This window comes from Chelonoidis abingdonii, chromosome 5 (assembly GCF_003597395.2).
Source record: "Chelonoidis abingdonii isolate Lonesome George chromosome 5, CheloAbing_2.0, whole genome shotgun sequence".
In the NCBI taxonomy this organism is placed as follows: Eukaryota; Metazoa; Chordata; order Testudines; family Testudinidae; genus Chelonoidis; species Chelonoidis abingdonii.
Genome location: NC_133773.1, coordinates 5,476,638 through 5,502,247, shown reverse-complemented (window position 1 = coordinate 5,502,247; position 25,610 = coordinate 5,476,638). Strand labels below are relative to the sequence as shown.

The following is a 25,610-nucleotide window of genomic DNA, read 5'->3' as shown; positions in this document are numbered from 1 at the left end:
GGGATCCACCAGCACGCCTCACCCACCAAGAATCCCAATGCAATTTTGTAACTCTACATGGAGAAGGGGTCCCAATGCAGAATCTAAGCCATCTTGTGTGGCTCTGTGCTGTCAAACAGTTGCATCATCTCAACACCAATGTGGCAGCATTTCATTGGTGGATAGGGCAACCCCTACCTTTAGACTGTATCTTAGATTAAGATTTTAAAATCTGCAGGAGTCTGTTGTAGGAAAGGCACTACCACATACAAATGACACTCACTTACTAGACCAAATTCTTTTCTGATTCACTCCAGAAATGAATAGATGGGTTGCCAATTTGCTGAATACACATGAAGTCAGAAGTTGGGTTTATTATTATTAAGCAGCATATTTACCCCTAGGAAATCAATCTTTGATGTCTGTTCAAACTTCATATCTTTTCACCAAATTGATCCCAATAAAATGCTGAAATGTTTACTTTGTTATCAAAGGAGGTGTATAAACATACTGAGGGAAATTTAAATATAAAATAAATGCCATTCTGGTCAAAAGAACTAATTAACATAGGCAATACCAGCACTGTCAATTAAACAAGATACCATAATCGGTATTCTTCTTACTGAAATACATATCCAGTGAACATTTAGATTAGAGGACTAAAGAAATGGTATTCAGATGTTGAAAAGTTGCCTCCATAGCGTTTAATACATAAAGCTTTCTAATAATGTGTGCTCTCATCCATAAATTATTGAACACAAAGGGAACTTCAAGTGCTAAGCTGTGGAAGAAATTTCATACTAAATAAAACAATAAACTGCTCAGGAGAAAGCCACACAAAGAAAACCCTGTTGTTGCATCTGTTTAGTTTTCCCCCCTCAAATTGCCTGTTTATCATATCAGACATTTTAAAGCTGTCACTTAACATTGTGCAGCATGTCTCTGTGTGAACGTATATACATCTATAGGTACTTTTTGCACCATTTTAAGTAGTCAGTAATTAATCTATTGATTTATTCCAACAGTAGTTATCTCATCGCTAATTCATTTCTGCAGTAATTATGTTCCCAGATCTATTCCCAAGCTGTCTATCTGCATTGCCTAGGTGGATGATATGATACAGATGGTACATTGAACACAGTCACACCAACGTCACAATTTGACATTTGTACTCATTTGAGCCACCTGCATTGTCCACTCCTGTTGGTTGTATTCAGCTGTACACAAGCCCCATGAGTCCAAATCTTCAAACCCTTCCTCAGCAGCTTCCTCACTTAGGACCTGATCCAAAGCCCACTGAAGTCAATGGGAGTCTTTCCACTGACTTCAATGAGTTTTGGATCAGGCTTTTAGGTCTCAACTCTGCAAAGGGCCCTGCATGGACGAACACGGACACCTGCACAGAGTTCCACAGACACAGATGGGACTCCATGAGGGCATAACTGTTTGCTCATAAAAATCCTTTGCAGGATCAGGCCCTAAACAGTCCCATAAGTCAAGGGTACTACATATCTGGGCAATGATTACTTTTTGGATAAGGAGTTGTGTGACTGGACTCTTATGCTCTATGTTATAATCACACAGCTTTCCAGGAAGGCTATGCTATACTCTTTTGCCTTATTTCTATTCTGTGTATGCAGACATACTCAAAGGTGATTTTCTTATATCTGTATGATAATGAGGAGAGAGAAGGGATACCTTTATGGATCCTCCTAGGCAGGAAGTGAGCAGTGGGTCCCTTTGGGAAACTTGGAGTCTCCCCTTCTCAGTGGTATGAAGATCCCATTTCTGACCCCAAACGTGTCATGACATATAGAAGCTACTCCTGGAGAAATTCTGTGCCAAAAATCCCAAATTCTGCACCAAAAAAATTCCCAAATTCTGCAAAATTCTGCAGATTTTATTTTTCAAACTAATGCAATATAATCACACTAGTTTCACTTATTTTGGTAATTTCTTTAAACTATCAGACAGAGAAAAAAAGTCACAATAACTGTTCAGCATTTCCTAAACACATGAAAGTTAAGTTACAAATACTTGGTAACCAATACCCTGCATTCCAGTTATAACCCTGGATTTTCATTTAAATTACATTACTTTTACTTTGGTGTTTGGCGTTCTACAAGGTAGAATGTTGCTTTAAATTGCTCAGATTTTCACCCATGAAAGTCATACAATTTTGCTAATCATTGTCCTGTATTTTTTTTTAAATGGATAAGTAAAATAGTCCCTAAGAAAAACAGTGAGAAATCTCACAGACACTCCCAGCTGAGGATTCCCTTACTGTCATTTACAATAAGGCTCCTTTACACCACTCTGGCAAGGTAAAGGAGCCTGAATTGACTAAGAATGGGAACAATTAATCAACAATGGGAACATTAGCAGCCTGCTTAGCTGTTACATTTCCGCTCTGCCTCAGGGACAGAGCCTGCTTCACACAGCCCTATGCCTCCAAGCCCGGGATGCGGCAACAGGGAGGAGAGGGACAGTCTTTCTCACGCCTTCATAGGTAGGCACACACCCAGCCCCACTCCCTTAATGCCTCTCAAGGGATGCAGGCATGCTCAGCCTCCCTGCTCCCCCCAGCGGTGATCTGCTCTTTGCTGGCAACTGCTAGAGAAGGGGCGTGTGTTCCCCACAGATTTCTTTGCTCCCCCATTTTTCTGCAGAGGAGCCAAGAAATCTGCAGATGGTAATGAATTCTGCATCCCCGTGGCAGTGCAGAATTCTCCCAGGAGTAAAAAGCATCATGTCTGTAACAGCTTTACAGACATGATGCTTTTATATCTATTAAAGCAGTTGCTGGCCCAGGATTGAACATTGCCATTCCTGGGCTTTTGGAAGATGTGAGCATCAAGGAAGGGCCCTTCAGGATACTTTTCCATTTTCCTCCATTTTTTGCCCCTCTCACCCCATCAGGGTGCTCCGTTCTCCCAGCTAAGGAGGGCAGTGGCTGTCTCTGGAGAGTACAGCACTGTGCTTGGACTAAGAGAGTTGGGCGAGGTGCTCCTCGCAGGACAGAAGGATTCCAGTCCTTGCTGCACCATTTGGGATATCTGTGCCTCTCTGTTTGACCATTCTGTACATAGGGTGGACCAGCTTTTCCGAACTGTGAATAGTTTCCTCTCCTAGCTACTCTTCTCCTTCACCCTTCTCCTCATGAGCAATGTCAGGGTACGCCAACACTGAAAAAACATGGCAGCAAATGACAGAACCCAGGTCACCTGCTCACACTGTGGTCTAGCAGTGTAAGACATTCCCATGCAGGCTGGCGCCCAGACTCTGAGGCCACCCGCCTGGCTGGGTTTCAGAGCCCAGGGTCCAGCCTGAGGAGGAGGAACGTGTACACTGCTAATTTTAGCCCCATAGCATGAGTCCCAGGAACTCAAGTCAGTTGATCCAGGCTCTGAGACTCACCGCCATGGTTTTTTTTAAACAATGTAGACATATCCTCAGTTGTCTTCTCTCCTCCACACTCAGCAATAGGCCCATGATGTTGTTTCTCTTCCCGTACATGCCCAAGTAGCAACTGGCCCTATCTTCTTCCAAAACAGCAATGTGCACCTGTCTTGCCAATGCATTCATGTTGAGGCAAGAAGGTAATAAATTACCCTAAGCCTCCTAGCTGGTTTCCATTGCAATGGGAACGTTCTGCTCCCTTTTCCTCGTCCTCTGCTCCCCTTTCGTGTCTCTAAAATTATTTAAAGAACGAAATCAACAGGAGCCTGTAGAATGATTAGGCGGCTAAGAGAGCAAATGCAATCCTCTGCAAAGGCCACTGGAACACTGCGTCCAGTTGAGTGTCCATATTTCAACTAGGATATTGAAAATGGAAAAGGGTTCAGAAAAGAGCTGCAATGATTCAAGACTTGGAAAATATGACTGGCCATGAGACTAAAGAAGAGAAGGTTCTGGGGTAGCCTCTTTCCGTCTATAAGTACCTATGTGGGGAGGAGAATGCTGACAGTGGTGGGCTCTTTCATCTAGCAGAAAAAAGGCATAATAAGAACCAGTGACTGGAAGCTGAAGCTAGACATATTCAGACTAGAAGCAAGGTGCAAACTTCTTCCAGTGGAGGGTCATTAAACACTGGAATCCCTAGGGATGTGAGGGATTCCCCATTATCTGAAATCTTTAAACCAAAATGGGATGACTTTCCAATGGTAGTGATCCTAACTTCCTTTGTAAAGCACTTTGAGATCTACTGATGAAAAGCACTACCCCAGTGTTACTATTATATCTAAATGACAAGCTCTAGCTCAAACTGAAGTGACTGGTTCTATCCTAGAGCCACTCAGTGTGTTGTGTGGGAGAATAGATCAAATAATTATAAGAATGCCTTCCGGACTTAAAACCTACAAATCTACGAAAGCAGCAAACTTCAACCCGGTCCTTACCTTGAAATGGAAATAAAAATCATACACATGCTCTTGATTAACAAACTATTATTTTTATTTTATTTTATTTTACTGATTTAGCCAAGTAGGAACATGGAATTATAATTCAGAGAGGAACAGCAAGTCAAGAACGTTGATTTTTAATTAACAATGATTTTTAATTAACAATTTTAAACAGTGTGGGGTTGCTGAGTTTCTTTTTTTTATTATTATTTTGATTACACTTTTCTTGATTTCGTTCGTAATGAAGGGGGAAAAAAAACACAATTAGAGCAACAGAATAGTTAGGTGCTTAGAAATGTAACGATGTATGCCTGGCAGAGAAGGACTGGGCTACAGTGAAAGGAAATGTGTCAGCAGTGACTGACTCAGACTCCTTTCTCTATTAGTAGGAATGTTGATTTCTGGTTTTGAAGAACAGATAAAACAAAGCACAAGAAAGTAATTTCCAAAGACTAAAAATAGAACTCACAGGAAAAGTTGTAGGGAGGACAATCTTGTGTTTATGGGACTGAAACCAGGTCTCAGAAGATTACAGTTTAATTCCTGGCTTTGCCACAGATTCCCTGTGTGATCTCTGTAAGTCACTTCCCCTGGCTGTGTCTTAGTTTCAGATCTACAAAATAGGTGTAATCACACTCGCTTCCTTTTCCTGTCTTGTCTATTTACGCTGTTCGCTTGTTGGGGCACAGGCTGTCTGATATTCTGTCTGTACTGGGCCTGAAATGCGGGATACTGATCACTACTCAACTCTCACGGGTTCTCCAGAAAATAAAAACAACAGCTCACTCGCCAATAGCAGCCTAGCGTAAGGGTGTGGTAGCAGTGCAGTTTTATAACAACATGTAAATGGAAAGTGTCTTACAATTTATTCTGGGTCTACTCTTTAAGACAAAAGGAGGGTGTGGCGTAGGGCTATCGTTCTCACTGCTCTCTAGATAAAGAAAATACACAATACGATACAGAGAGTTCTACGCTGGCAAAACTAAGGCCAGCAAATTAGATTTTTTTATTTTTTAAGCTAGACATTTTCAGTAGAGTCCAAAAAGTGTGGCCAATTCTCATGGTAATGCTGCAGGTTTCTTCTCTTAAGAAAAGTCTGTTTTTCTGTAACGTGCGTGTTCCAGGTTTTCTGGACCCAGTTATTGTTTCCTGCTGGGGTACAGAGTTCCAGCCAGCTGTTGGAACTGGTCTAGCTGACAGTAAAACAGGGTGAATGCTGAGGTCGTGCAAAAAGTATTTTGCTCCATCAATTGAACATTAGCTTGGGCCATTTATACTTGTCAGATGCTGGAGAACCTGGTCTCTCTTCAGTACTCTGGACAGTGCTGGCCTTTCACCACCTTTATATATTCAGCATCATAAACAAATTCGTTAAGGACAGCAAACCTTCTCTGGGTTAAAACATATACTCTGAGCTGGGGTCTTAGCAGCCTCTAAAAATAACTGAAAATGTCACATCGACACAAGTAAATATGAGCATTCCCAGGAGAATAGGACATCATTCCCTGTGTTCTGAGTAAATGAAACATTCTTAAATAAATGTATATGTATGGCAGGTGGGAACTTTGATTTATATTTGTCCCAAGGTGGCTGAAACACCAGGAACTGTTACTGGTTGATTGTCACATGGCCTTGTAAGCTAGGAGCTGTGAGCTTTCCATCCTACCAAATGGATTAAGTTGCTCAAATCTCATTAAAGTTAACAGGAATTACACATCTAAATCCCCTGTTGTATGCAGTGTTGTAACTGTGTCGCTCTCAGGATAGGTATTTAGCTATGATTCTCTGAGTACGTTTCCCAGACAGGAAGAAGAGCTCTGTGTAAGGGAGCATGTCTCTCTGACCAACAGATATTCCCTCACCCACCTTGTCTCATCCATATCCCCATGGCAACTCTGATCATCCCATTCTGGATGTTTATGAAGAGCACTCAAACCCCTATTATCACCCAGCCTGGGCTGAACCTTACAGGGGAATAACTCTTCTCACACTGCTTTGGCTCTCCGGTTTCTGTTCTTACATGGGACTAGGAAGTCCAGAGTTATGCAACAGTGAAAAATACAAGGAGGCCATGGGCATGGGGATTACTCAAGTATTTCCAAGACTGAAAAGGTTTAGTTTGGGATCAGACGGAGTCCGGAGAGAAGGGGGTTGGTCTTGATTTATCTGGAGTGGTTTGCCTATCCCGAATTATACATCCTCTCTCCACCCCCACCCCCTTTCATGAAAGCATTGATCTGTCCGCAGTCACGTATCCTAGCACATTAGTATTATGTACGGAAAATTGCAAGTCGTTTTTTTTTTTAAATCACCTGACAATACATTTATTTTGATGGGCACCAGTGACTAATTATGCTCCCTTATACTTTCCTTAAAAATCATTTGTATTGATTTTCCTGCTGCTGGGATTGAAATCATCAGGGCTTTGCCTGATTATTATCTTAACCATAATCCATATTTTTAAAGATGTAAAATAAACTCCAGAATTAGTGGAGAGACAAAAAGCAGATATGCCACCATTAAGGTTAATTGCACAAGCCCATTCAGTTATTCAATCTGGCATCAGAATAAAGGAAACCGTAAACCAGGAGATGGTTTGGTAATGAAGTGACTTTATCTCACAGGATTATACCTGTGGCTATGGCTTTAATTGTACAATCGAGAAGGATTTGTGACATAAACTGACTAATCTTGCATTATTGTAATGATTTGTAATCATAGCACTGGCTATGATTTACTGGCTTATTATATATTTGCATGTTATAATCAGCAAGAATAGGCAGTGCATGCCCTACAATTCATAACAACACTTAAAATTATACATCTTGCAAAGAGCTTTGACAGTTGGCCAACCATAAACAGCTTGGAGGTCTGGGAAACCTGAAAAATCTGAAGTGTGCATCGTTTCAGCTCCTCGAGAAAATAAAGCTAATGAAATTAAACCGAACAACAATGTGTATTTGAAAAAAAAACATCCAGGACTGAATTTTTGCTGTGATTAAGTGAGGACTAATAATTCCATATGGGAGCAAACAGACCAAGTGCCATGTCTCTGGGGACCATTCTGCTAGCCCTCTGGCAAGGTAGCAAGTTACCGAACTGATGGCCCCACTTCCAGAATGATCTTGAGATGTTCACACATCACGCTAGCAGCAGCCAGGAGAGTCCCGGATGTAAGAGTCAGGGCACATCTCCACTGAAGCTGGAAATGTAATTTCGAGTTCAAGAAGACATACTCAGGCTAGCTCTGATTGAGAAAGCATGGCAAAAACAGCATCCTAGCTGCAGGTCACAAACAACTAACTACCCCAAGCACGTACCTCTGGTCTTACAACGCAGTGGCTATTTTTACCATGCTAGCTTGATCGGAACTCTTGCAGGTATGTCTCCTCAAGCTGGAAATTATACCTGCAGCAGCAGTATAGACACGTTAGTGTCATGTAATTAGCGCCCCAAACAGCTGTGTGCAGGCACACGCCACAAGGGGCCTCAGAAAAGGAGAGAGAACTGGGCCCATCGTGGGAGGAAGCTGCCATCACAGAATGAAGCGTCGGCTGACAGCCTGAGGATGAGGCACAGACTGAACAAAAATTCAGTTCCATCTGCAAGAGAACAAAGACTCCAGACCCCTCTATCACCCCACTTAACAGTCAGTCAACAGGGGGTAAGGCTTAGGGATTTCACTATCTTTATGGCCTGACCCTGCAGATGCACACACGAGTAACTGTATCCAAGTGAGCAGTCCCTCTGAGTTCATTTGGGCTACTCGCCTGAGTAATGCTACCAACATGCTCAAGAATTTGAAGGATTGGACCCTTAAATAGTGATAAATTATATTATGGCAAGTCAGGTGACATGATGGTATTTCCCCCCACACACACACACATTCTGGGCTACCATTCTTCCTCACTTTTAGGGCTTGATCGAAAGGCCGAGGCAGAATGGCCGTTTATTCATGCAATGAGAGCAAGCTTGAGCCCTTAGGTAGCAGTTGCCCTCCCTGGATGGCAGGAGTGGCTGCTACAAGCATACAAATTCATGTGTCAATATAGACCAGCTATGAACTTTACCCACATTGAAAAAAGATTGTTCTCTCATGTCTCTAGCTCTCATTCACCTCTGAATCTAACCTTGAGCTCAGCCACAGGGGACACATTCACTTAACTGTATTTTGTATTTTAAATAAAAATAGAAGAGTAATTTCAAGCTTAATTATACATAGGGAAGTCTGTACATTCTCTTCCAGCAAATGCTAATAACTCTTCCAGGTCTGCAGCAGTAGGTTTTTTTTTTTGTTTTTTTTAAAAGCACACTGTTACCTGACAGGGCACAGCAAGCTGCAGCAGCGACCTGAGCCCCGTGGCGCTCTTTAATTCTTTTATACTCACCATACAGTTCATGGGAGGCTTACAATAAATCCCAGGGGCATCTCAGCATGTGATGTCACAGCAGTACAAGCAGAGATGATTGACAGAAGTGGTGATTGACAGATACCTCTCTGTGCAAATTTGGTTCCATTTAAATACTAGTTAGTAATCCTACCTCTAACTGTTGTCCTATTGACTGATATGGAGAACCAAATTTGCACAGAGAGGTATTACGTTGATGGTCAGAATCAACCCTAAGCTCTGTGTGCTGTAGAATATAGGCAAAAGAATCACAGTGGACACCAAAGGGTGGGTATTTGTTATACCCTTGTGTAACTTGTACTTAATGTCAGACTGTTTCTATACTTTACAGAAATAAGCAACAATAACGTTGTACCGTTATTATCATAAGCATTTCTCTCAAATCTGGACCTTAGTGTCCCAAAATCTGGTGCTTAGCATGAACCTCCAAGCTTAATTACCAGCTTGGTCTTATCTCGCTGCCACCATCCAAATTTCCAGGGTTTTGGCCCCCTCTGGTCTCCCAAACCTTCCCTGGAGAGACCCAAGACCCAGAAAGCTCTGAGTCTTACGGCAAGGGAAACTCCACTTCCCTTCCCCCTCCCTCTTCCACCAGACTTTCCTCTCTGGGCTAACTTGAGAGTATTGATGCAATCTCTTTACATCACAAGAAGCCTTCCCTCTCTTCCACAAAGACAAACCTCAAACACAAGGAAACAGAGATGATTTTATCTCTCTTTCCCCTCCCCCAGTTCCCTGTGCTGCCGAGCTTATCCTGAGAGAAAAACTCAACAGACTTAAAAAGAAAACTATATAAAAAAAAAGAAAGAAAAGACATCAAAATTTAATCTGTATCAAGATGACAATAATACGGATCAATTGCTTAAGAAAAAAATGAATAACAGTATGATTCAAAAAGATATCCAATTTGAAACATTCCAGCAAGTTACAACATGTAAATACACCCAAAACAACATAAAAGCTATATTGTTTTTCTACCTGTACTTACAAGTGGAACAGAAGATAAGATGATAGAAGAACTTCTCATAGCTGAGAGAAAAAACAAAAGACTCAGAGTCCAAAAATTCCCGCCCTGACTTTGAAAAAACCAGTTTCCTGATTGGTCCTCTGGTCAGGTGTTTGGTTCCCTTTGTTAACCCTTTACAGGTAAAAGAAACATTAATCCTTAGCTATCTATTTATGACAGTTATAACATTTTGTCCCAGTAGAAGATGGAGACCATACACTAGATAATAGAGCTGGACCATTGTTTTTTCAATCAAAAATGAGGGCTTTGTTGCAAACAATTTTTTTTTTTGGAGGGAAAGAAGTGTTTTCAACTAAGCCATTTGAGTTTTCATTGAAAGAAACCCCCAAATCAACAGATTTTTGGATTTCAGCATTTGAAACAAAAACCTTCATTTTTCCGGGGGGAAAAGCCCACCTGTTTTTCACAAGGGGAGTGGGGATTTCCAGACTAGTCAGGGTGAGTAAGAAAAAAGAATTTGTGGGGGATAAAAATATATATATATATATATATATATAAATTGGAGTTGTTTTGATTTCATTATTTGAAATTATAATAAGTTTATAATAAGTTTTTCTTTTTTTAAAAATAAACCCTTTATGGTTGTTCTTATTAAATTCCAGTTATCATCCAATGCATCTTGATGCAAATAAGCAAAAAGTTATCTAGTAAATATTCTGACTACTTTCTAACATAATAAAATGTAGAATCAATAAGAAAATGAAACTTAAGCTATATAATTGCTTAAATAAATGTATATAGTTACAGTATACACTCCTAGGTAGCAGAAATATGTACCAAATCTAGTCTAAAGGTTCTATTTAGTTGCAAATCAACATGTTTTAATGGTTATATCAACCAATGAGACTCCATCTCTCTTTAGGAAATAACTGAAGTACAAATAGAAAAGTTGATTAAAATAAATGATTTAAATCAAGGCTTTCCACTTGGTTATTAAAATCATTACTTAAATTGCAGATTTAAATCAATCCACCCTGTGACCAGCTCTGCTAAGCAATATCAAGCTGAAGCAGAAAGTTTATTAGAGGCGCTTAACGACAGGGATATCCTCTGCTTGATCAGTCAGATAGCTGGAGTTTGCAGTTATTCAAAGACAGTCAACTGAAAACCCCTCTCTCTCCAAGGGCTCTCTCCTCTTACACGTGGGGAGGGGGCGAGGGAGAGTTCAGAAACACTAAGCATTGAACTAACTCCACTCCCACTGACTTGAAGAGGAACAGGTTTAGGCTAATGATCACAGCTCCAGAAAATCCCACTTCCCACAGTTTCTATTCTTGCACCTTTTTTCCAAAAGTTTATAATATTCCAGAACTTTCACCTTCCAGACTGAACTTTACAGGGTTTGTCCCTGTCTGCAGTTGTCAAGGTTTAAAATTTGAGCAAAAAAAATAGTCCAGTTGTTTTTTGGTCTTGAGCCAAAGCTCGGTGAAGTCAGTGGAAGGACTCCAATTGACTTCAATCGGCTTTGGATCAGAGCTTTTCAGAGCTAGTCAGCAAAAAAAAATAATAAATAAATAAATTTAAAAAAAAATCCACCAATTGCCTCCATTATAAAAAAACAAAAAGTTACTGCAATCTTGAATTAATTGTTAGCCACAATGCAGGTATCTAGAGTAAAAACACATGCAAGCTAATGGAACAAGACCAGAACTACGTGTTGCTTAGCCACACAAATGGCTTATGTGGTTAAGTGATATACACTTTAGGTGGAATGCCCGGTATATGAAGAGATGGGTACATGCTTTAAACTAGGCAACACAAACTATAAACTCTAATTCAGGTTTTAAAGACCTGCATTTTCTAATGCGTGTGCTGTAACTGTGGTGTTTAATCCAGGAAGATTTAATGTTATTCAGGATCGCATTAACTATATATAGTGTTAGAATGTCATTACTAAAAAACATTAGATTCAAAAATGCATGAAGTTGTGCATGAGACAAAGAGAACACAACGCTTTTCGAAGATAAAGTCATTCGAAGCGCTTTGATTCCCGAATTTTAATTCCTGGATGCTGGAGAAAAACGAATGTGTTTCAGCATGATATGAGATTGTTTATTCAACGTGCCCATACAGAGGAACCTAATTCTGACAACTACATTTACTGAGATGCATCAAGTTCTTCTATGATATTGGCTCAAGAAATTAACATAGGGATAGTAACAAAAAAGATTTGTTTTCACATTACTATTAATAGTTATTTATTTTATAGCACCTGAGAGTATGCTCAGCACATCACACGCAGTTAACAAGTTATGATCCTTTCCCAAATCTACAAGGACTCACACATCTGCTTAACTTTACGCACTATAACAGTCCCATTGAACTCAGTTATTCTCTGACATGATCCAATGTGCACCGAAAACATGGAAACCTTTCCAGTTACTTCAATGGGTGTGGATCAGGCCCCCAGTGCACGTCCATAAGTCTTGGCAAGATCAAGGCCCTAAGGAATCACCCTACAAGCTGTTCTGCTTGGGTGACGGCCCATTGCTTTCAATGACGCCGCACAGCTTCAGAGGTCCACGAGCATGGGGAAGGATCGGGGCCTAATTTCAGGCAGCATGCAATTAGCGGCGATAACCAGATGGAAAGAAGGGGTTAGAGAGGAAGGTCATCAATAACATTATAAGGTTACATAGTGAGGAGTGCTCTGTAGCATGATGTAGAAACAATTATTTTTAAATAATGGCAAATAGACATGTATTTAATTTCTGAGGTTGCTAATTTCTTGTAAGCATCACAGAAGAAATGGGTCTTGAGAAGGGATTTTTAATGAGGAGAAAATGGCTTTTTGAACAAGCTCAGAATAAATAAGCTTGGCGGGTAGGGGGGATCTCACACAAGGCAGGTGTATTTAGGTGGGGCCAAGATTCAGCCTGGGGCTATAACCACACACTGATTCTGATCTCACACACACCTCTTCAGCTGTAGACGTCGCAGTTACTCTGACATGCACTAGTATATCATAGAATCGTAGGACTGGAAGGGATGTCGAGAGGTCATCTAGTCTAGTCCCCTGTACTCATGGCAGGACTAAGTATTATCTAGACCATCCCTGCCAGGTGTTTGTCTAACCTGCTCTTAAAAATCTCCAGTGATGGAGATACCACCACCTCCCTAGACAATTGATTCAAGTGCTTAACTATCCTGACAGGAAGTTTTTCCTAAAGTCCATCCTAAACATCCCTTGCTGCAATTTAAGCCCATTGCTTCTTGTCCTATCCTCAGAGGTTAAAAGGAACAATTTTTCTCCCTCCTCTTTGTAACAACCTTTTCTGTACACCTCTACCCCAGTATAACATGACCCGATATAACACAAATTCGGATATAACACAGTAAAGTAGCACTCTGGGGGGCAGGGCTGTGCGCTCTGGTGGATCAGCACGTCAGCATGTCTGGCTCTGACATTCTGCTCTGAGCAGCATGTTAAGGGTGGGAAGCAGGCGAGAGGTGGGTGGGCAAGCGGAGTGAGGAGGCGAATGGGGAGGTGAGCATCAGGCAGAAGGAGGGTGAGGAGGCAGGCGGACAGGAAGACGGCAAGCAGGAGAGCGGTGGGATGCAGGGAGGTGCACTGGACAGATGGTGAGGAGACTAGTAGGGAGGCGAGCGGCAGGCAGGCGGGTGGGTAGGTGAGGTGAGGTGAGGTGGTGAGTGGTGGTCCGGCAGGCAGGAGCACTGGGCAGATGGTGAGAAGACTACCGGGGCTGAGAGGTTGGATAAGGGGCAGAGGGATCAGGGGACCTGGAACCTTCCCTACTCAATATAACGTGGTTTCATCTATAACGCGGTAAGAATTTTTGGCTCCCAAGGACTGTGTAATATCAGGGTAGAGGTGTATTTGAATACATGGCCCCTCAGTTTTCTCTTCTCCAGATGAAACAAATCTAATTTTTTCAATCTTCCTTCATAGGTCATATTTGCTAGACCTTTAATCATATTTGTTGCTCTTCTCTGGACTTTCTCCAGTTTGTTCACATCTTTCCTGAAATGTGGTGGCCAGAATTGGACACACTATTCCAGCTAAAGCCGTATCAGTGCAGAGTAGAACAGAAGAATTACGCAAGAAGTACTAATGGAGGACTGTGGAAAGGGATCTTGTAACGCTGTTGCAAAAAAGCAAACGCTTCTGCTAATACATCCCAGAATGATGTTTGCTTTTTTGCAACAGTGTTACAAGATCCCTTTCCACAGTACTCCTTTCTAGGCAGCCATTTCCCATTTGGTATGTGCACAACTGATTGTTTCTTCCTATGTGGAGCACTTTGCATTTGTCCTTATTAAATGTCATCCTATTTACTTCAGCCCATTTCTCCAGTTTGTCCAGATCATTTTGAATTTTAATCCTATTCTCCAAAGCATTTGAAATCCTTCTCTGCTCAGAATCATCAGCAAACTTTATAAGTGTACTCTCTAAGCCATTATCTAAATCACTGATGAATATATTGAACAGAACCAGACCCAGAACTGATCCCTGCTGGATCCCACTTGATATGCCCTTCCAGCTTGACTGCGAACCACTAATAACTACTCTCTAGGAACAGGTTTCCATCCAATCATGCACCCATCTTATAGTAGCTCCATCTAGGTTGTATTTCCCTAGTTTGTTTATGAGATGGTCATGTGAGACAGTATCAAAAGTCTTACTAAACATTAGTAAGTTTACTAATGGTCAACGTGGTCAAGATATACCACATCTACCACTTCCCCCCATCCACAAGGCTTGTTACCTTGCCAAAGAATGTGATAAGGTTCGTTTGATATGAAGGCCTGTGGGACAAACGCAGGTGTGTAAGCTGACGCAACGTCATTGACTTTAACAGAGTTGTGCCCACTTACGTTAGGCCTAATTTTAACAAATGGGAAATGATGGTATATTTATGTATATAATTTGTTATTTGTCCAAATTCAGACCTAGTGTAAGGGGGCACAACTCTGTTAAAGTCAACGATGTTACTTCAGCTTAGACACCAGTGGCTACATCTCACCCTCAGGTATACAACTGTATGTCAGAGTAACTCTACTCAAGTCTACAGTTAGAGATATGTAAGTGAGATCAGAGTCAGTGTGTAAGATATATATAAAGCTACTATCATTTGTTTGTATATAAGATAGATAGATAGACGGACAGACAGACAGACCCCCCCCACACACACACAATGGGCACAGCAGTTTATTTAAATAATCACAATGGTGTCGCATAACAAACAAGTGATTAATGTTTGTCATCATTACCATGCAATACAAGATTGCAAACTTTGTTGCAAAAAGATAGCACTGGGCCTATGTAGACCAAGCACATTGGTCCTTAAAAAAGGTGATGCCAAAAAGAAAATGATGCTACCATGGGACCATGGCCATTAGGCAAGAGAATGGGACGACAGACATTGGCTATATGATCTCTTCCATCGCTAAGGCACCAGGACTCAATGCTGTAAACACTTATATACGAGTCTAACTTACCACATATATGCAGGCCAGCAGACGTCAAGGGAACCAATCGTGTGTAAAGTTAAGCGAGTAAGTATGTAAAAGATCAGGGCTATCGTTCCCAAAGGATAAAACATGTAATCTTGTGAAAATGGTAGGTCGTATTTTGCCCCATTGCACTTGACATCATTCCTTAAAATATTCCTTTTAAAATTATTAAAATGTTGCTTCAGATTGCCTCAATTTTCCTCCAAAGATATGTGCAACTTATCATATTTATTCCCCTTGTAGCATAATTCTTTTTGCATTCCTAGCCAAATTAAGGGCAGAGAAGTGCTAATGTGTATTTTTAGTATTATTTTCATCTTTACTAGACTCCCCACTGCTAGCATGAATTCTAGCCTCACCCTTTTAGTGTCTCTCTCTGTTCTGCCTTCAGCATTGTTCACAACTTAACAGCCGCATTCACTGGAAACAACACAGGTTTCCAACTGTGGTGCCCTAAATATGCCAGTTACAATCAAAGCTACATGACATGGCTCAATGGTGCCAAATTCCTCCTCCTTCTTCCATCTCTTCTTTTTTTGAAAATTATTATTATTTCTACCCTAAAATCAGTCAACAGTGCAGGGATTTCAATGCAAAATCTCAGGCTCCACTCAGAACGAGAAAGAGCAACTCTAATATATTCATGAACCATGCTGACTAATCTAACCCTTAGTTATTTTTAACTTCAAAAGACATACACATAAGGCAAGCTCTCTCAGAAGAACGAACCAGAAATGCTGCTCATCAAAAACCAAGCACTCCTCCCTACCCAGACAACAGACATCTGCAAGGTCAACTCTGCTGAATCTCCCCACTGACATATGTGTTTTCCCTGGTTTGCTTTCATCGGCAGGGGCAACTGTTTTCTCTCTTTCAGAACAAATGTAATTAATTAGTCAACTCTTTAGTATCTACTGCAATGAATAAACAATTATGAGCAAACTCAGTATCCTCAACATCTCCACGAGACAAAGTTCCTTAGTGCATGTTTGTTTTCCTCTCTCAGCTTAAAAAAACCCAGAACATGTAGCTGTGCAGTGAGCCCCAGCAAACAACTGAGTCTCAAAGGACCATCGAGGGTTTCCTGCTGTATGCTGCAGGAAGTTCAGAGAAATCAACAGGGAACAAAAAAGACTGGTTATACAAAAGTACAGCAGGTGCGTCATGTTCTAATTTGGAAAAAAAAAAAAAAGTCCTAAGAGGTGTTTGCAAGGAAGTTTAAAAAAAACCCACAAGAGGGAAAGTTCTAAAAACACTAACCCAACTGATTGTTACTACAGAGAAACAAAAATATCAGACATAATTGCTAAACAAATAGAGCCAGCTAAACCCCAGTGTTTACTTTAAAAGGCAATTGTTGCAATTAGCCGCATGTAATTACAAGCACGCGCATTTCTATACGGCCAAATCAAACAAGATATAAAGCATGTGTCTGCAGGAGTTCTGGGTAGGGTGTACCCAGACCTAAGAGCCTTGCAGGGTGTCTTACCCTGATTCTGCCCCTCTCTGGATCCTGTCTGGATCTGGTATAAATATTTCTCTTACACCATTTCCCATTGTTTCGATGTCTGTGGGTTTGATATGTGATAAAAGAGGATGTTTAGTAAAAGCAAGTGCAGTTGCTGCTTGTCAAGCTTAATCATTGTCACAGCCACATCTACATAAATTTCTAATGTGGCTCGCTTTATTGAAATCTACCAAGTACCCTAGGAAATGCGCCAGGAGGGGTATAAAGTGCAAGCATGCTAGACATGCCCCATTTTTAATAAAGAAAGCCCTGCCACATATGTTGGGGTTTTTTGTTTATCTGGACATCTTTTAGCTCATGATCACAACTACATGCATAATTCTGCTCTCAGGTGACTTTAGGGTAATTCAGAGAAGTGAAACCAGATTTACAGCAACTAGAGCTGAAGGCAAAATTGTCCCGTCTGCCAGTAGTGGCGGTAGGATAAAAACCTTGCCCAGCTGCTGCATAAAGGGGCACCTGAGGCATCATCAACCCTTTAGGACTACTTAGGATGGAAGAATCCCATGCACTGCTACAGACTAGGGACCGAATGGCTAGACAGCAGTTCTGCAGAAAAAGGACCTAGGGGTTACGGTGGATGAGAAGCTGGATATGAGTCAACAGTGTGCCCTTGTCGCCAAGAAGGCTAATGGCATTTTGGGTTGTATAAGTAGGGGCATGGCCAGCAGATCGAGGGACGTGATCATTCCCCTGTATTCGACATTGGTGAGACCTCATCTAGAGTACTGTGCCCAGTTTTGGGCTCCACACTACAAGAAGGATGGGGAAAAAATGGAAGGAGTCCAGAGGAGGGCAAAGAAAATGATTAGGGGGCTGGAGCACATGACCTATGAGGAGAGGCTGAGAGAACTCAGTGGTTGCGGATGACAGAACAAGGAGTAATGGTCTCAAGTTGCAGTGGGGGAGGTTTAGGTTGATATTAGAAGAGCTTTTCACTAGGTGAAGCACTGGAATGGGTTACCTAGGGAGGTGGTGGAATCTTCTTCCTTAGAGGTTTTTAAGGTCAGGCTTGACGAAGCCCTGACTGGGATGATTTAGTTGGGAATTGGTCCTGCTTTGAGCAAGGGGTTGGACTAGATGACCTCCTGAGGTCCCTTCCAACTCTGATATTCTATGATTTTATGATTCTTTAACCCATACTCTGCAGATGGCCCGCTGGGATCTGATCCAGAGTTCAGCAGATGGCAGGTCGTGGGTGGGTACTTCCTGTGCTTTACCCTTCCACAACCTTTGTGAGGATTTTAACAGATACAAGCATGGGACATGCTCCGCACAGGCTCTGTGCTCCATTAAGGAGGGGGCTCCAGGGATAGCGGACAGTGGGAGAGCTAGGCTACCAGATACTAGGAGCAGAGCAGGGAAACCAGGAGGAGAAAATAGCACCATACATAGCAGGAAGGATAGTCCAGGGGATCGGGCATTGGATTATGAGTCTGGAGACGTGGGTCCAATTCCCAGCTCTGCCACAGATTGCCTACATAGCCTTGGGTAAGTCACAATCTACTCCAGGCCTCATTTCCCATCTATAAAATGGAGATAAAACTTCCTTACCTTCCAGGGTGTTCGGAGAATAAAATCCATCCATGACTGCCAAGTCCCCAGTGATATGACTCAGAGAGGGTTGCTACCCACCCAGACTTTACCGGGTGCCATAGGTAAGCAGCTAAATAGACTGGGCCACTGGACAGACAGTTCTAACCTCCAGTGCTTTCCCCAAGAACCACAAAGTCAATGCGCCAGAACCTGAGCTGGTGTAAATTGGCATAGCTTTAATGAAGTTCCACTGATTGACACCAGCTGTGGGTCTGACCCACTGTAATTAATTAAGAAATGGCAAAAATGGCTTATTTGTATCTGGAGACATAGCTGTGGGAAGAGCATGCACAGCCCTGAGCCCTGGCTCCAGGTTGGATTGGATTGCCCCTCCACCTTCACAGATTTGATTTCTCAAGCTGCTTGCAAGTGGAGTGGTTTTCACCAGTGGCGCTACTCTGCATTTCACTGGTGACAGCGAGATCAGGAGCAGACTGAATTAAGGCCAAACAGGAATTTTCTTCCTGTATATTTGGAAACAGCTTAGCAAAACTGAGGCTGCTATCACAATATAAATAATAAGTTATCATCATTTGCAGTAACAGGATGTAGACAAAATTATTACCCATACTGACCACCCCATGGAACCCAGTTGATTTCAAAACATGAAAATTACCATGTGTCATTCTCAGGATAACTTAATATTTTGCTAAACCACCCTAAAATTATTCATCTTTGTACTGAAGACAAGTGTTGAGAATTTCAGTCTGAGTCTAATGCTATCCTGAAAATCATAAGTGTTCATAAAAATCATGTGCCCAGTCCAAAGATCATGAAAGCAGCTTAAATATCATGAGGGTTTTCTTTTAAACTAATAAATTTGGGTCCTATTTTTATTTGCCTTCTGGTATCTCAGCTGGCTTTTAGGGTGCATTCATTCAAAATTCCCATGCTTTCCTATGCAACCATGAGGACTAGAGGTTTACTTTTGTAGGAAAGACGAGATTCTCATGCAATCTCTTGTATCTAACAGCTGTAGCTTTAACAAAATACTAACTTTCACGAGACTCATGATAAAATCATGAGAACCAGCAACACTGTATGAATTACTGAAAGGAGGAGTTTCAGGAGGATATATTATCATAACAGTAACTGTAGCATCCCTCCAACAGTTGTATAATAAATGTAGCCATAAAATTCTTGAAGTGAATAGAAACTGAAGGATGCTATTAGATAGGGGGAGAAATATGATGCAAAGGGGTTATTCCAGTACATATACTATATCCAGACACAGTTCTCACTGACAGGAAGTGTTGCATGTGGAAAGGTTTCTCCTTTGTTTCCTGCAGAGATGTGTATGTATCCATTCTCTGAACCTTCCCCTCAAAGGATGTCCTGACAACAACAAATTTGTCTTGAGAAACCTGGCTTCCCAAGGAATAGCCCACCTTCCTCGGATCTTATTTTAAAATTAAAGCTCCCCACTTCCAAATCTCTATGCCAAGCTGAGCGTTATTTAAAATATTTACATCAGGCTGATCTTTAAAAGAAATATTACATAAACGAGAGGATTGGAGCTTTGCTGATTGTAGAGGTGATAAATGGGTCGGGGAGGCAGATCAGAAAGATACTTCTCACCACTTGAAAAATACTGCCAATATGTTAGGCCAAACAGACAATTGGGCTAATTGGACCTCATGAATTTTTATGAAGCCCCGTGAAAACGAAGGAAATTTAGGGACTTCTGGCAATTCAAAAACCAATTCTGACCGCCTGATTCACTTTTTATTGATTTGGGCAAGTTAATTTAAGAAACAAATCCTTCTCTATTGACTCAGTTACAAGTTGATTTGGTATTCATGGGTCTAGCTTATGATTTTAAGCCAAGGGAGGTAGTTGTAAAGTAAATCTGTAAATATATAAAGCTTCTCTGGGTAATGGAAAAAGAAAGCTGAGGTCTATGCTTAGAACAGTTAGCATCTTCCCTGCTCCGGATTGCACATGCAAATACAAATCTACGGGGACATTCGGGCTGTTATGAGTTCTGCACTCAAGTCTGTAACAGTGTTTTAGTATTGCTGAAAATACAATACTGCTGTCTTATGCTGCAGAGGGAAATACTAGAAAGGGTTGGCACCATAGAAAATAATATATCATCCAGTACCTAAAAATTCTTTTGTTAGCGGGACATTCTCCACTCAGATCTTCACAGCTGATCTTAACTCTCTATGTTGTTCTGCTGACATGTGATCATTGAGATGCCCACACACGTAGTAATAATGCCTAGCTCTTATATAGCACTTTTCATCTGTCTATCTCCAAACGAGATAAGGAGGAGGTCAGTGTCATTACCCCCACGGAGAGAGAGCACAGTACAACAGTCAAAATCCTCCATGCACATCTCAAAGGGGAACTCTGCCTTTAGGGCCTGATCCAATTTCTATTACCATCAATGGAAAGAATTGGATCAGGCCCCTAGTGCAGTTCAGGAGAAACTCTCCATTCTCTACAATGTCTTACATGTCTGAAGTCAAAGACAACTACAGTCAGCTTTTAGCTATCAGTGACTGCTGGCATACAACCAACCCAAATTAGGCCTCTGTTTCCATATATAAATTATTGTAATTTGCATGACAATCAGTAGCCAATCAAAATTCGATTCCAAGATGACACTGCAGTCATTTACAGCTGCTGACTGTGTACAGCTCCAGGTATGGTATTTCAGAACCCTCTCCTGATTAAAGACTCCTATCCCACTCAGCAACGGGTGCGGGAGCTGGGGATTCCCAGCAACTCACAGGAACGCTCAGCCCTGTGGAGGATTAAGCCCCACATTGTTTCATCAAAATTCTTTACTGCAATTGCAGTATCAACCCCATCCATACAAGGCAAAACCACAGCAAAGAACCCCTGGGGATGATGGGTCTCTTAAAATCACAAAAAAACCCTTGCTTGCATTCCTCACTGTCACAGGTGAGCCCATAGTTTTCACTATGGCTGCTCACAAGATGCAGAATAAGGCAAAATATAAATAAAGACATTACACTGTTGCCAACGCTTGGAATTTTATCACAAGACTGTTTGAAGTTTGGTTTTTTGAAGTGCCAGCTCCTGGAGTCATGTGAAATCCTCAGCTTTCATTTAAAACAAAGAGTAAGTTTCTGGCCCACCACAACTGCAGAGAACAGCATGTAAACATGACCCACGTGCATCCTAATGGCTCTAAAAAGAGAAGGAAAAAGAACTCCGAGTTTATCACTTTTAAAAAACTTCATGATTTGGGGCAGGGGGGAGGTCTGACTCATGATTTTTGAACACGGACTGGCAATGCTGCAGAAATAAATCAATCCCTGACCATGCAGCTCCATTTTTTCCAGTCACAGCTTGTTGTTTTGATTTGTTTCTTTTCCCTCCTGTTGCCAGCAATTCCCTTGGGGGAATTTTCAACACAGAAATCTACATTCAAAATGGAAACTATGAGTGCAGCTTTCGGCTTCAGAAAGCAAACGTCTGAGACTTACCCCATTTTTTGGATAGGCTATCCATCCCAGATCCCCCATGACGGTGCGTGAGTCCAGTAAATTCACTAAACAGAAATGAGAAGAAGAAAGCCTTAATGAGGCTGCATGGATACAAGCGTCAGTAAACACATGAGGCTTCGCTGGCCCTGGTAAGGGCACTTGGCAATTAACAGAAAGGAAATCTGATTGCTGTTAAAAGAAGATACAATCAAGACAAGTTATTGCAATGTTTAGACTAGAATCCTGCAGGCATTTAAGCAGCTGCCTAGCGTTACTAAGGTAAGCAGTTCAATTACTTGTATTACCATAGCACCTGCGAGTCCCAGCTGTGGACCGGGGGATCCTGTGGTGCTAGGTGCTGTACAAATCCAGACACATCCATGTAACTCTTTGCAAGATTGGGGCTTCAGACTAAGTTCTTTGGGGACATGAGTCCATTATTTTTATGACGTGCGTACAGTCCCTAGCATAATGGGGCCTTGATGCCCCAATGGGATTACAGCAGTATAAAGAACAACCAACCAGTAATTTATAAATGGAACGAAGAGTGCAAATGATTCTGTCAATATAAAGTTGCAGCTCACTTCAAAAATTAATGAGCGGGCCCCTTTTATTATTTTGTAAAACATGGTGGCGGGCAGGAACCAGTCCTTACACAACACTGTCGGAAAAAGTTCCAGCCTATTTCTTCACTAAAGACTGTGCATCTCTGGAGTAAATTGCAGGCTGCTTGACTGTGGCTAAATTCACTGAATTTTGCCCTGGCAAGCCACACGAGCAATTAAAAAAACAATTTACATTAAACAGCAATAAACTATTCCCAAGCTTATAACATTTTTTCATGAATTCCCTAAAATCTGTAGTCCAAATAGTGAATGTAATTAAAAAATAAATCTACACACACTTAGCTAAGCTAAGAAAAATTGCAGCAGCTCTTGGTGCTGTCTCTGTAGTTAAGAGGTTGTTGTGCTTTGCATTATTAGCTCTGGTTTTAGAGCTGTAAAACTGTCGGATACAAATGGTCTCAGGACTGAAACTTGTCATACAAAGTTGCAGACAAAGAGGAAGCTTCTCTCTTAATGGAAGAGAGAATCACTTCTCTTCCATGAACAGATGTCCTTTTCACAATAGATTTTATATTTATGCCACACAACCTCACTTTCCTCATTCAAATCCCTCCTCAAAGCCACTTCTTTCCATCAGCCTTTCATTTCTGGCCACCACACTGATTATAAAAATAAACTCAGACCACAATTTTCAAAACTGGTTACCTAAAATTAGGATCCTAAGTCATTGGTTAGGCATTTAAATAAACAAGGCTGATTTTCAAAAGGTACTAAGCACTCAAAAGAACCTCTTGTAGACAATGGGAACAGCTGTGCTCTCAGCACCCTTTGAAAATTAGGCCACTTATTTGGAGTATAAACATTCACTCCGAAGGGAAACTAACATGATGTATATGTAACATTAAGCATGTCATAATATGCTACATTATCTTCATAGCTTTCCCATGAATCCTTTGTGCTTTCTGTCTGCACAGAGATAATCAAGTGGACCAATGAAAACTCTTGACATGTGTAGAGCCCCCCCCCCACATACATACACTCAATTCAGCCAACTGGACTGCAGTATGCAAATTAATGTGAGAGGAATACTGAGGATTGGTTGAGCACCTTTGATGTCACAATGCCACTACTTGCAAATGACCTGATCAGCTGTACTTGGCTGGTGAGTAATTACAATTGTTTACATCCTATCATTAATAATTTGTTTTCATTAGAACCTAGTTTTTCAAATATGCCTATTATTCACGGATCAGTCAATGAGAAGCTTAAAGGTTTAGTAACAAGTCATTTGTTAACTGGAAGGGTGTGAAAAAATGAGATTAAAATAAAAATAAATTTAAAAAAAATCTCAGAGGATTTTAAATTACTCTGTTTTAAATTACTGAAATACAGATTTAACTGAAACAAATCCTCAGCAAATTCAGTCTTTGCTCATAGATTATGTGCTGTAAACTGGCGAGAGACCTGCTATAGCTTTTTTTAAACAAGGAGCTTAAATTCCCCTACTTGAAGTGAAAAAAATGACCCCAACCTTAACTCTGGAGCTACACTCAGTACCTATAAACTAGTTGCTTAGCTAGACATTCATACAATGCTCATCACTATGGTACCTGGATGCCTTCTCACAAGAGCAGACACCTAGATTGTGTCTAAGCTAATACATCTCCATGAGAGTGTAGCAAGAATTCTCTAGTCCCTTTCAGCAGCTCAGCTGCTGGATGGCTGGGCTGCTTCCAAGTTTATTCCTTCTGGTTAAACAAAGGCAAAATTGGGACTTTGCTCTTCTGCCAATCTGGAGCACCATAAGATCAGGAATGGCTTCCTGGAGGATGCTGGGGTATAGTCAGGGTCCAGCCCCTCCTTGGCTCCCTGTTTAACCCACCAAATGATTTAACCCAGTTATTCTCCACTGCTCTGGATGTTATTGTATAAGAGTCAGATTCTGCTGCCACTGAATTCAATGGGAAAAATCCTCCTGTTGACTTCAGTGGAAGTGGGATACACCTGGAACAGAAAGTCCAGTACCAGGTACTGTTATACAGTGGTGCAGCTTCTGCGCTCATAATACCCAGCAAGCTTACACAAAGAATACACATAAATGTGAACGTTTTAAGTAACTCTCCCAATTATATGGTTGCAAATTGTCAAAGAGGATTGTTGAAACAAAATGGCAGAGTCACCAGTAATTCCCACTACCACAATTGCTGTAATTAAATTGTTCAGAACAGTATATTCTTGTTGTAAATTGCAATGGAGGCACAATGACTATTGATTTACATTGAACAACTTAATTAAAACGTACTTGTCCTGGAGAAGCCACTAATGAGTGTAATTAGATGGAATGTTTGATACTACACAGTTGCTTTGTAAGACATTAATTAAATATCCAAAAAATGGTAGGAAAAGGTGTTTTTAATCCAACATCAATTTTCAAGAGGAATGTGATACAGCGGTTAGGTGCAATAACTTTCTAGGCGGTTATCAACTGCAATAAAAAAATAAATTTCCATACAGAATGACAAGAGCTCACCCAACTCCCACTGAAGTCAATGTGAATCTTTCTACTCGAGAGGTAAATGAATGGAACCAAATCTTAAAACCCTGCTCAGTCCTTCCGCAGATACAACTCCCATTGAAGTAAAAAATGAACAAAATCTCCAGAATTTGGCCCAAGATTCCACTGAAATTAGGCGCAGTGCAGAATGCACAACCGGGGAGGGGGGCGTATGGTGGCTTTAAGCTGCCTTTCTGTGCCTCCTGATTCTGGGCTGCTTCAGGGTATGGATAGGGGCCTGGCCTAATTTAGACAGCTCTGAGGTCCCAGACTCTCCTGGCTGTGCTTTCGGGAACTGCCCCAGATTTCTGCAGCTGTGCGCACTCTGGCCTCCAGCACACTATCTACACCAAGGTTTGTGATGAGGTCCTCACAGCTTTATGGCAGTCTTCTGCAGCGCCAGCACTGTGGGGGAATCGTCCCATGGCCACATTCAGGATTTTAGGCTTGTCTATGGTGCCATGGCTCTTTTACCCAGCATAAAAGGGTCAGCCTGGGGGTAAGGATTTCCGCCCGAGTTTTGGATAAACTAGCAGAAAAATTGTGTGGCAGACAAACCTGCGTGAAGAGGGCTGCTTATCTAATAATGATCCCTACACTTTCACTGTATATCTT

General features: G+C 41.4%; 1 protein-coding gene across 14 annotated transcripts in view; it reads right to left on the bottom strand.

The window, feature by feature from the left end:
- The window catches only part of EPHA5 (EPH receptor A5), a 404,174-nt gene that overhangs the window by 359,674 nt on the left and 18,890 nt on the right, over positions 1–25,610 (bottom strand). For all 14 annotated transcript variants that reach the window (XM_032805223.2, XM_032805216.2, XM_032805221.2 and 11 more), the window contains exon 2: positions 21,876–21,940. In XM_032805223.2, the coding sequence (XP_032661114.1) occupies positions 21,876–21,940 (65 nt within the window). The remainder of the gene's footprint in view (positions 1–21,875; positions 21,941–25,610) is intronic.